The sequence below is a fragment of the Camellia sinensis genome, chromosome 7, assembly GCF_055761805.1.
Source record: "Camellia sinensis isolate YWXY chromosome 7, ASM5576180v1, whole genome shotgun sequence".
NCBI classification, from domain to species: Eukaryota; Viridiplantae; Streptophyta; class Magnoliopsida; order Ericales; family Theaceae; genus Camellia; species Camellia sinensis.
The window spans coordinates 188,606,293-188,619,015 of NC_138967.1; the positions used below are offsets into that span (position 1 = coordinate 188,606,293).

At 35.9% G+C, this 12,723-nt stretch overlaps 1 protein-coding gene and 1 pseudogene across 2 annotated transcripts in view; one reads left to right on the plus strand and one right to left on the minus strand.

Moving 5' to 3' along the window:
- The window catches only part of LOC114282143 (DNA mismatch repair protein MSH5-like), a 12,196-nt pseudogene extending 2,644 nt beyond the window's left edge, over positions 1-9,552 (minus strand). Inside the window, exons 1-15 of the transcript XR_014336853.1 lie at positions 9,522-9,552; positions 9,304-9,431; positions 8,906-8,992; positions 8,410-8,466; positions 8,233-8,334; positions 8,099-8,143; positions 7,020-7,097; positions 6,541-6,591; positions 6,389-6,453; positions 4,425-4,498; positions 4,233-4,331; positions 3,668-3,764; positions 3,443-3,532; positions 3,258-3,322; positions 3,080-3,138 (exon numbers count right to left, since the gene is read on the minus strand). The product of XR_014336853.1 is annotated as a DNA mismatch repair protein MSH5-like (transcript). The remainder of the gene's footprint in view (positions 1-3,079; positions 3,139-3,257; positions 3,323-3,442; positions 3,533-3,667; positions 3,765-4,232; positions 4,332-4,424; positions 4,499-6,388; positions 6,454-6,540; positions 6,592-7,019; positions 7,098-8,098; positions 8,144-8,232; positions 8,335-8,409; positions 8,467-8,905; positions 8,993-9,303; positions 9,432-9,521) is intronic.
- A 182-nt stretch (positions 9,553-9,734) lies between these two features.
- Positions 9,735-10,092, plus strand: LOC114282137 (putative germin-like protein 8-1). Its single transcript, XM_028224787.2, has 2 exons — positions 9,735-9,830; positions 9,913-10,092. The coding sequence occupies exons 1-2, from the start codon at positions 9,735-9,737 to the stop codon at positions 10,090-10,092; spliced, it is 276 nt and encodes a 91-aa protein (XP_028080588.2).
- Positions 10,093-12,723: the final 2,631 nt, after the last annotated feature.

The window sequence follows — 12,723 nt, forward strand, 5'->3', positions numbered from 1 at the left end:
AACTAACCAACTTTAACCAACTTGAGTTTGGAGAGAGTAACAAAACAAGAAAATACATAAAAATAAAAAAGGATAGGAGACACTGTATGGTCGTGTCAGACCGTTGGTGAAGACACTGTATGGGGTGTCATAACGTTGTAGAGGACACTGTATGGTGGTGTCAGACCGATGTAGAAGACAGTTTATGGGGTCATGTCGGACCGTTGTAGAAGACAGTTTATGGGGTCATGTCGGACCGTTGTAGAAGACAATGTTGTGACAGTTTACGGAGTCTTGCTGGACCCTTGTAGAAACTAACCGGAATCAATGTCGGGACAGTTTACAGAGTCTTGTCGGACCCTTGTAGAAACTAACCGGAATCTATGTCGGGACAGTTTACAGAGTCTTGTCGGACCCATAAAGGAGCTAACCGGAATCAATGTCGGGACAGTTTACAGAGTCTTGTCGGACCCCTAAAAAATACACTGTATGATGGTGTATATAGGCTGCCCAAATATATAGATATATGGATATATAGAGTGAGCCCTCAAAAGTCGCGCCCTCAAAAGGCGCGCCCACTTCATCAAAAGGTGTGCCGGACATGATGGCGAGGCACGTGGGCGCCTTGGCTTGCGTGCCCGTTTGTCGGCTGGTGATAAGAGGCGCGCGATGCGCGTGGCTGCCTCGGCTATAAGACAGAGGCTGAGGCTGAGGCAGAGAAAAGCTGCGAAAAACCTCGGAAAAAACAAAAACTCTTCTTCGTTTTGCTGAGAGAGATAGTCCGTAACACTCTGTTGTCTGAGAGAGATTTCTGAGAGAGATACTCTGTTGCGCACGCACCTGCCTTGCTGAGAGAGATAGTCCGTAACACTCTGTTGTCTGAGAGAGATTTCTGAGAGAGATACTCTGTAATACTCTGTGGCCCAGAAAATGGCTTCATCTTCCCGGAGGCTGCTCACTCTCTTTCCCGACCTCAATGAGTCAACAAGAGAGACAACTGGTGCGGTGGCACTGGAACCTCAACCAAGCGCCTCAGGGTTTGCTCCGTTGAACTTTCCTATGCGGTCTGTTGAGCAAAGAATGGCAGTGCAGTCGGATGTGGAGGCCAATCAGTATACTCTGAAGGCATGTGTGGAAAGCATGACGGCGGTCACAAATTTGTCGAACCGGCTGCAGAGTAGGACAAATGAGGTGCAGCATTTAAACTCCCAGCTGGCTCTGCTCCAACGCATGTATAAGGATGCGCGAGCAGAGATAAGCGTGCTGAAGGCGGAAAATAAGGAACTGAAGCGGAAGGCCACCGTGATGTTCCGTTTTGGAGGTCCGCCATATGCTGCAGTGGAGGAGCAGGGAGTAGTGATCATGCCCAGTGGAGTGGGAAATACGGAGGCAACACCGGCAAGGGCCGCCCAGGACGGAGGCAAGAAGAAGAGACCGGCGGCAGAATAGGTTGGTGGGTGGCCGTCTGCAGAAAAGAAAACAAATCTTTTGGGGTTGTGTTTTGGTTTGTTGGTTTTTTTTTTTTTTTTTTTTTGGTGGTTTGGGGTTGTGGTGTAAAATAGTGATCGGGATTAAGCCCAACAGAAATAAAACAAAGATTGTGAGATGTAGAATGTGCTTGGTGATGATTTTGTTTTGGTTTTGTTTAATAATAATAATAAGAATAAAAAAAAAAAAAAAAAGGATAAAAAAGAGAGAATATTTTATGTTATTTTGTTTGTTTTTATTTTTTTTTATTTTTTTTTTTTTTTTATTTTTTTTTTTTTTTGGTAGAGTGGATCACATGGGGACGTAGGGATAATAAAAAACAATGTGGGTATCACCGAGAGATGTCTAGGGGAAATATATTATAATAATAATAAAAAAAGAATATATAGATATAGATTAAAATAAAAGAAAAGGAAAGGGTAACGTGGGTGGAAAAAGGACCAGAGAGAGAATGAGTGGGTTGATTAAAAAAACATGTTTTCATCATAAAGGGCATGTGGGGGACCATGGGAAGACAAGTCTGCATAGTGCTTCTCAGCAAAAGCACGCTCCACAGACTGGAGTTTCAAACCTGTCAAAGTGAAACCTTTCTTCTCAAATCTGCAAATAATCTCACCAACCAAGCCTCTTTGAACACCATCAGGCTTGATCATGACGAAAGTCTGCTCCATCCTTGGGGAGTTTTGAAGTTGAACAAGTGACGAATCAGTGAGTGAATGATTTTTGATTGAGTTGAGTTGAGTGAGAAAATGGGCAAGCGAGAGTGAGAAAGTCTATTTGTGTGGTGGCTCTGTGTGAATGTTGTGTGTTTGCTGTGTATCTGGTGTGTGCGCAAGGCAGGTGCGAACCGAGCTCACAAGCAAACAACAACTGTGATACCGCAGCAGAGTTGTTGTCGGAGCTGGCCAACCGTAGCAGCAGTAGTGGTGTCGCAGACGAGTCGGCGTCGGCGTTGGCAGACGAGTCGGTTTGGCAGCCGCGGGCTCCGATTGAAGAAGAATAAAGCTGGGCCAGTTTTGAGGAAGAAGAAAGAAGCTTGATCGCTCTGTTCCTATCGGAAGGGTTTAGTAGCAGCGGAGTCAGGGTATGTGTAGAGGTCCGGCGGGCGGCCAAGGCGAGGCTGCCGCCCGCCGGTGAAGCAGAATGACTAGGTTCTTAACCTTGCTCTAATACCATGTTAAAATTGATGTATTATTGATTGTAGTATTGATTCTGTATTACAAGATTGATTAATATCTGATTGATGTGTTACAAGATTTATAAATTACAATTCCTATACAATCTATATATAGAAGAGAATGTGGTAGTAGGTGTAGTGGAGGTGATAGTGGGTTAGGTGAAGTGGAGTGTGTGGTGAAGTGGAGGTAGGTGAAGTGGAGTGTGTAGTGGAGTAGGTGAAGGTAAAGATGGGAAATTCTAACAAAAATAGACAATACAATTGACTTAAAGCAAATATTATATAGGATTGCAAATTATACACTTACATCAACACTCAAACATATGACATATATCTACTGATACATGTGGGTGTGAATCATTCGAAGGAGAGAAAGAAAAAGAAAGTGAAGGAGAGCGTGTTAGTTCCATCAAGAGAAATATAATAACTACTAACCTGCTTTATGTAGATACTTTTCCCTGAATAATTGGGGCCAGTGATGATATTAATCCTTCCTGAAGAAGTGTGACTTTGTTAGTTTAACAAGAATAACTAGTATATTCGAATGAGAAAAGACTTTATTGGCGAGTGGAGTAAGAAACCAATATACTTAGAGATGTTTAACTACAAATACCATCATCATGAATCTTTGTATCATTGGGAATGAAAGTATCTACAGTCATTTCCTGCAAAACATGTCTGAATTAACTACTTGTTAGGATTCCTTTGGTGGATGCCCAATTTTTTCTCTAATCTATTATAATATGACCTTGCAAATAAAATCATTGACATATTGTAGACTGTACTAGACAACCTAACCTTCCATTCTGTATATCAAGCAAGTCTTCTGCAGTCAAAGTTGGCCTCACATAATTGTTTTGACGAGCAACCAATGCCAGTGATAAAAAGCTGGGTGACAACATGAAAAAATACAGTGAGGAATTTTCCTTTTCCTTTTTTTTTTTTTGAAAAGTGAAAAAATATCACGACATGAAAACCTAACAAGATATTGCAATGCAAATAAAATAGATGTTACTAAATTACCAGTCATGTTCAGCTGAAAAATTCAAAGCCTTGAGAAGATATGCTGAGAATAGAAGAATTTGTGACACCAAGTCCCCAGTAATTGCCCTCTCCATGTCTTCAAAAAAGGAATGGAAGATAAGACATTAATCTGTTTTTAATTTTTTTAAAAAGCATCATCAAATCACTCATAAGTAAACTGTTGGGGCTACATTAAGTTCATCAATGATTTGGTATAAATCCACATTATTTTTATTTTAATCATAGGTTCCAAAGTTAACTTTTTCAAACTGGCAATGTGTTTTATAAGCATTTAAGCAATGAACACGTGTTTCCCTCAAGTGTCCAAAGCATGTCTGGTTCCACAAAAAAAAAATGATAATAATAATAATAATAATAATAATAATAATAATTTGACACGTTTGGACACATGTTCGGGGTGTCCAATGAGTGTCAATGTTCAATATGCTGTCAGATGCAAACATGGCACTTTTTTTTAGTAATGTATGTGCTTCTTGGCCAAGCAGTTTAGAAATTGTCATCTGGAATAACAACACATAGCAGAAGAGTGAATTAGACTACAGACCTAGGATTTTGTGATATATATCCCCAAGAAGGTTGTCCAATTCTCGTGTCTTCAAGGTGCAATAGAAAAACTTTTCATGTCTCCATCTTCATTTGAGAACTACATTTGGTGGCACATTTTCTAGTATGAATGAAAATATGCAAATTAACTGCATAAACTATTAGTTCCAATTTAGGTCATTGATTGACTTACAGCAAATTCAAAATCTTGAAGATTTTCTAGTGTGGTTTCATCAAGTTTTTCTTCGAAAACACACATCAGGTAACCTACATATAAACAAAAAAGCCATAGCATTAATCAATGTACTAAAGCTTAAAATCAATAACCGACATAGCAATCCCAATTGGCATACTTTAAAAAAAGAAAATGAAAACGAAAAGAATCATAAAAAGTGTTCTTCGGATTAAGAATATTACAAGAAAGCTCTTGTTAAAGCAAGATTCTCATGATCTTTTAAAAGGAAATGTCATATAATATATCATGTCCATGTGTGATTCTAGGACAATTTCAAGATGGATAATAAAATCCAAATTAAAATTTTCAAGTTAATGTAAAGAAGATTACTTTCTATTAGGTGTAAGCAGCGGATATACTGATCCGCCAAAACCGACCGAACCGAACCGAACCGATCCACTGCATTTTGAATGGATGCGTGATGACGAGCGGGCGGTTGCGGATTGATTTTCTCTAATCCGCCAATTTAGCGGACGGATGGCGGATTTGAGGTTCCTTTGACCGCAATCGAACCTCCAAACCGCAAGCACTCCTAGTAATTTATATAAGACTTTGTGTTTTCAGTTTATTTAAATATTTTGTTTGTGTTTTCAATTAAAAAAGAGTTTAAATATTCTGTTGAAAAAAAGTTTTCAACTTGAATATCTTTTTTAAATTGAAAAAAATAAACGTATTATTTATCTATATTTTTTGGTTTTTAAATCTATCTCTAAAAATAATAAATAGAAAATATAATATATGCAGGTTGGTTTTTGTTTTCAAAAACAGATATAGATGTAACAATACAGAGACATACAACCTCTACTACTGCTCTATTCATGATTTTGGTGGTTTGAATTGTTTTTATATTTTAAGAACCATAAATTGTAATACTTTATGTGGATAAGACATGCTGTGATTGCAGTATGTGGATGAGACATGCAGTGATTGTGATATTCTAAAGTTTCAAACTTTCTTGCTTTGGATGAGGTATGCAGTGATTGTAATATTTTTTTAAGTCATTAACTGTAATACTTTCTTTTTTTTTTTTTGAGGAAGTGCACAAGTTGAATTATGTTGCAAATTTATAAAATGTTAAACCGCCAAACCGATTCGCATCCATCCGCCAAACCGCCAATCCGCTCAATCCACATCTGCCGGATTGGCAGACGGATGCGGATTGATTTTTCCCAATCTGGCGGACAGATGGCAGATTGGAGGTTCCGTGGCTGCAACCGACCCGCGCCCACCCCTACTTTTTATAGTTTTTTTTTATTATTATTATTTTGCTCTTATATGTTGCTTGTTTGGTCATGAGCCACAAGTTTTCACAGTTGGAAGACCTCCATGAATGGATGAAAGAAAATAAAGAATAGAAGAAACTAAAGTTGGATGGATCAAACCTGTTCCTCATCAAGAAATCTTCAATCCATATGAAGATGGGATCATTCATTAAATATCTAATGATATTGCTTGGTTAGATTTTTCAAAAAACACTTTTCAAAAAATTATACTTTCTTGTTTTCCGTGTTTTTTTTTGTTTTTACTGAATTTTTTTACTATTTTAAGCAATTTTTTTTTTACTTTTTAGACATACTTAACATAAATATACCTTAAAAGTAAAAAAATTGTGAAAAAAACCTTTTAAAAATTCACTAAATACCAAAAATACAAAAAAAATTACAAGAATTCAGTACGTTTTTTTGTATTTTTATGTATTTATTAATCTTTAAAAATACTTTTCACAAATTTTTTTATTTTTTAGATACATCTAAGTAAGGTGTATCTAAAAAAATAAAAAAAAAAATGTTTAAAATTTTAAAAATATTCACTAAAAACAAAAAAATATGAAAACCAAAAAACTCAATTTTTTAAAAATTTAATCCAAAAAACTCAAACCAAACACAATAATTTTTAAAATTGGTATTGAAACAGAGACCAACCTATTTGATGTAAGAAACTTGTCTCCAGACATAATAGGAAGCCTAGCAAGTTCCAATGATGATACCTGTAAAGCACTTGTGTTATCAAAATATGTGAAGTCCTATCAAATTCATTTCTAAATTTGGTCTGAAAAGAAAATAAGAACAAGCACCTCTTCCAAAAATTCTGGCAATTCCTTATATATTTGTCTCAGCTCATCCAACTGCAATTCAACATGGTGGAATGATTTGTCAGAAGTGGGTTGGGGGGGTTGAGGGGAAGAAGAATAGTTGCAGACATTAAGAAAACTAGCAGCAAGAATATGAAGGACCTTGTATCATCACTCATGAATTTTGTATAACAACAAACTCAATCATTTCACTACTAATCTTGTTATTTGAACATTTTATAAAGAAGGCAGTGGATAGAGTAGGTGGCTTAGGCACAAGGTAAACAAATTAAAATTTTCTAATTCATAACTGTGATAAATAATCCTACCCCATTTGATGGGACTTAAGGCTAGGCTTGATTTGGTTTGATTTGATTTGGTTTATAATTACAATAAATAAGAGAATACAATACTATAGAAAATACCTAAAGGCTTTAATTTTATGAAATAAGATAAGATCACCAATAGGAAGGGTGTATTACCTCATCACAGAACCCTTCTTTCACTATTGTCCCATAACCCTTGTCTTTACTTCTGCTCACATCAATAACACCAATCACCTACACAACACAACACAAACACAAGAAAGTTACTCAAAACGTAATAAAGAAAGAAGCAAGTACACAATTAAAGAAAAAAGAATAAAGAAGAAACTTGTAAAAAACAAAGAGATTAATAAAATCAGTGAATCAATGACTACAGAAATGCAGTACTTCACATTGAAAGCCCTTTTCAACTGCACTTGCAAGGTCACCTGTAATTCTTGCATTGCAAAAAAAAAAAACATCAACAATGGCTTCAACTAAATGATTCCCCCTCGGGCAAGGGATGTGGAGTGGGAATGTTAGGTTTAACATCTTGGCAGAAATAAGAAATGGGAGGTTGGGAATAAGAAAGGGTGACCCAGTGCACGAGGCCCCTGCCAAAGTGGGGCCTGGGGAGGGCAAGATGTAAATAACCAATATAAGGCCTTATGTATCATTTAGCTTCATCTAATATTCATCCATTTCTGTTTGTCTTAGCCACTCCACTAGTTTACATCAGAACTAAAGAAAGTTAAGAAAAGATTTGAACCAAATCAACAACATAGTCATTGGTTACACTGGCAACCAAGCCTTATTTCGTCATTTTCAGACCTTGTTCTAGAATAATAAAAATATATATATATATGTTGTTCTCAATCTAAAAGTTTCTCCAATACAATAATTTCCTCTCTTTTGCACTTTTTTTTTTTCTTTCCTTTTTCTTTTAAACGAGCAGACAGCTTTGAATAAGGCTCTCACAAATAATTAGGGATAAAATATCAAAAGCTTAGTTTCAAGCAAGAGTTCTAATGTTACTAGACTAAAAGTCCTTTAGACAGACACAAATAGAACTTTGAGCACAAGTAAAGGTGTATGGCCAGTAGAGCGGAGTGGGATACATTTTCAGGCATCTTATTGAAGTCATTGGCTACCCTAGATTGAAGGACAGAACTTCCTGATCTCGGAACTTTGAGGAATCTTAGCAAAGTACATACAAAGTAGCCTAATGAAATATTAAGGTCTATAGATAAACTAACCAATTCATATACATAAGCCAAGTCTGTCAAAATGCATGATCCAGCCTGTGACAAATTTAAACACATGAACAAGAGATTGTGAGTATATGTCACACAAATTTAGAAAGAATTAGTTAAACTAATAGTTTTCATACCTATTGAACAATGTCCAAATTCAAATATTTCATTTGCTCTCGAAGACTTCCAGAAATGCCAACTTCAAATATCTTGTTCACATGTAGGAGTGAACAGATGCTCTATAAGAGAAAGTGTAAAATGGATTATTGTAACAACTGTACACGGAACAAATACCATGAAAGAGGAAATTTTACCTTCAGAAAAGCTGTCCAATCGCCAGTTGTACATGCAGAACTTGGGGAGTTGAATTTCTTCCAGAAGCAAAAGCAAAAGATTCATAAATTTAAAATCTGATTAAATACAGATTCATAAAAGAAACATAATACAAATTTTTTTTTGTGCCCATCATTTTGAACCACATAATAGTAAGTGTTCAAAAGAACTAGTGGCAATGTGCTACAACTACAAATTTCAGGCAAAATCTCCATTTCAAAATGACTCTTTTCAGCAAAGCAAAAAAAGGGGCTGTGTGAGGTTATTAAACTGATTTAAAGGTTTGCACTTTTACAAACCTTTAAATCAGATAGAAATAATTAATATATTGAAAGTGTGAAAAATTGCTTAGTTTCCAGCCACTGATTCACGTCTGCAGTTACTAATTGAAAAATGAAGTTTAAATTCTTTATTTTGGAAATAATACAAATGTAGGATATAGATAGAAGAAAGAACATAGGTAAGATATTAGTGCACCTTGAGTATGTGGAGGATATCCTTGACCGACTTCAGAGTTTCCCGTAAAGAAGCCAACAGTTCTTCAGAACAAAGGAAGAATGATATCTTCATTCTGTTAAAGTATATGAATTTTTCGCAAGGTAGATTAAGGATACAGAATTCAAATGCAGGGGAATCCATTTATTAGTTCATGTTTAGTTATGTAATCACCCTTCATGGAATAGTTAGAAATGTGGATTTCTAAATTTCATGCTCAGGGCTTGATTTCAGCCAAACCTCATCTTACAATGCTTTCAGGTTAACAGCCAAACCTCATCTTACAATGCTTTCAGGTTAACTATGTCATGTTCTAGCATTTCAAACTAGTGATTTAGTCCTGATAACATTAAAGTAATCTTGAGGGGATGAAAGGATACAACATTAAGACGACTATTAAGGTCATCAAGATCTAGTATAGGCCTCAGGAACCAGCTCTTAGTGCAAAGTAAACCATCATCCAGGGGTCTTGGGTTAAAATGGTTAGAAGTAGTAGAACAATAAATTTCTCAATTTGAATTTACCTCAAGAGACGTCTACCCATTGGTGTTACACACTGAAATAAGCACAACTAATTTATTCCAAATCCAAAAGATACTGCAGAGTTGAAAAGCAAATGGCTTTTGCATACCTTATTCATCATCCCAAACACAGAGAACCTGCAGTTCAATAATAACAACAAACATTTGTAATCAACAAAAACATCAAGGGTTGTTTCAGCATTTACCCTTCTTTTGCTCTGCCAATGCCCATATGGCTTGGATGTTTGTCTATTTGAAATATTTATTGGCTCAACACTCTCGGTATCTCCATGGTCCGCATCGACTATGCTCCGTGGGGCCTTAACCCTCCTCACATACACCCTCGTGCCACTGAAATCTTCACCGTCCGTGAAGGCACCCTCGAGGTCGGCTTCGTTACTTCCAACCTTGAAAACCGTTTTATTAGTAAAGTTCTTTAGAAAGGTGATGTGTTTGTGTTCCCAATAGGACTCATTCATTATGAAAGGAAGTGCTATCGCGATTGATGGGTTAAGCAGCCAGAATCCTGGTGTTATGATGGTGGCCAACGCTGTTTTCCGATCAAAACCAATGATTTCTGGCGATGTTCTTGCCAAGACATTTCAAGTTAATATGACGGTGGTTGATGCAATTCAGGGAGGGATGTAGGTGATGAAAGAAGGAATGTGAGGAGGATGAAATTTCATTTAAAGTACTTTCTTTGTGATTTTCATGTATCTACTAGGGTTTGTCTTTTTACATTCATGGTATGATGAAGAAATGTTTTTGTGTGTGATAGAGTAAGTTTGGAGGTTTGAGATTTTTAATCATATTTTTAATTGCGTATTCATAATAGGAGCGAAATTTCATTTAAAGTACTTTCTTTGTGATTTTCACATATCTAGTAGGATTTGTCTTTTTACATTCATGGTATGATGAAGAAATGTTTTTGTGTGTGATAGAGTAAGTTTGGAGGTTTGAGATTTTTAATCATATTTTAAATTGTGTATTCATAATTGGAGTGAAACTTACACAATTATACCATGTGAGTTTTGCTTCAATTATGAGTACACAGTAGAAAATATGATAAAAATGTTCTGAGTAAAATTGTTATTGATAACAAAATTTGTATTTCCATTTATTTGTTGTAAGAGCTCACAATTAACTTATTGGATATTGCATTTGTATATTTTCATGATTCATGTTCCTTTCTCTCTTTTCATATTTTTTTTTTTTTGGGTAAAAGTTTAGAAAATAATTTATATACAAAAACTTCACATTACTTTAAATGAACTTATAATATTAATTCACAATCCATAATTAAACCAAATGCATGAATCACAAGGACACAATAATCTCATTAGTAGAAATGTAATTTTTGATATTTTTGTCATTCAAACATAGTTTCCAAACAAATAATGTGATTAGATTTGGAATGGTGTTTTTGATCATTCAAATATATATATATATTTTTTTTCTCTTTAGAGTAATGCTGTGACGATTAAATTTTTATACCAAATTGACTTACCAATCAGACGTGGCACCTTTCACTAAATTATTATTTGTTGGTAATAATTGAAGATGAGAACCCATTGTTGTCAACTTTTAAATTGTTCAATTTCTATCACGCTCCAAGTTCTGTGACAACGCCTCACACTCATTTAAGTGAGCATGCAAGACTAAGAGTCCAACACATAACCAATAATGTAAAATACTCAAATTAAATCCTTAAATATCATAATACTAAAAACCATACAAATAAATAATTCTCATCATATGAAACTGTCCACCAAGTCCACCAATAAAATAAAAAAAAAAAATCCAAGTGCTTAAATCATAATCCTACTCTCGGCACTCCTACAAGTAAAAACCCCGCGCAGCTCTACTCCTCAGAATCTGAAAAAAATAAAATAAGGGTGAGCTAGACAGCCTAGTAAATAACCAACCATTACCGCAAGCTGGATCAAGTATACAAATATATATATATATATATATTGCTACCATTCAATAAATGAACAATTATTTTGTAAGATGGTTTCATAGCTGAAAATAAACAGTGTAGCAATACATTTTAATTGAAAAGACAATGAGATGATTCGACGAAATTTCGTTGTTCAAATTGATGGTTCGATATTCAATAATTCAATGATGCGATTCACAAAACCCAAGTCTTGGTGACTACGGTCACTTAGCTTGTGACAAGGCCCAGAACCACACATAGGCCGGTGGTAAAGCCCCAAAAGAAACTAGTTTATGTGCTAATAAATAATCCCTATTGGCTAGGGTCCAAATCATAGTCAAACTAGAGTGATGTTCAAAATTTAAACAATACACAACTTTTAAATAAAATATTCGATATTTTCAGAATAAACATTTAGTACAATTTTCATAATAGTTCCATAAAATATTCAAATAATTTTCATAATAATATTCGATGCTATTTTATACTTGACCCATATTTTATTTTAAGAGAACATGAAGGTTACGAATAAATACTTATAATTTTAAACGATTCAATTTGAATAAAAAATGTACCAACAGTGATAGAGGGTTACTTACCTCAAACGCTTAGAAATAATATTCCAACACCAACTCCAAACACCCTACTCCACCACTTCAATCACACAAACCTAATAAATAAAACCTCAAATAAATTAATATTTTTATGTTACATAAACCCACAAAAGCCCCACCATTTTAGATTAATTGTGATGGCCCGGGTGTTATCCGTCTTGTTTCTTTTTATTTAACTTCTATTTTGCCTCGTTAGTGTGTCAAGTTCCACTTAAGTTTGGTTGATCTTTCGGGTTGTGGTGATTTGGGAACTCTCCTTGAAATTTCCATCCTTGTTCGTTTCAGTGTTAATGTTTTCCTTGCTTTGGAGGGTGCTTGGTCGAGTCCAGAGTGCCCAGGGGGTTTGGACCAGAAATTCTGGGCTGGAAACCAAGGCCCGCACGTGCGGGGGCCATGGGTCGCACATGCGGGAAAGGGCCGCACGTGCGGGAGGCCAAGCCGCACGTGCAGAATTCAGGGGTTTGTTTGGCTTGCATACTGCAAAATATGCAGGTGCGGAGCAAGGTGTGCGCATGAAGGGCCGTACGTGCGGGGATGGGAGCCGCACGTGCAGGACGTCTGGGTAGTCAGAGGCTCTGTTTTTCTTTCTCTTTTAGGACTGTTTGTATCTCATTTATTTCACACTTTTCTCTCTCTAAAAACACATTTGCTCCCCCTTCTCTCTAGAAAACATCATCAAACACCAAAACTCTTTGATTCCTACAAATCTTGGAGTCTAGATCCACC

Bases quoted from the DNA above. Each gene is read 5' to 3' on its own strand.
- LOC114282137 (XM_028224787.2), top strand. From the start codon at position 9,735: ATGGTCCGCATCGACTATGCTCCGTGGGGCCTTAACCCTCCTCACATA. The intron at 9,831-9,912 runs GTCGGCTTCGTT...TGTTCCCAATAG, and splicing joins TCCGTGAAGGCACCCTCGAG to GACTCATTCATTATGAAAGG.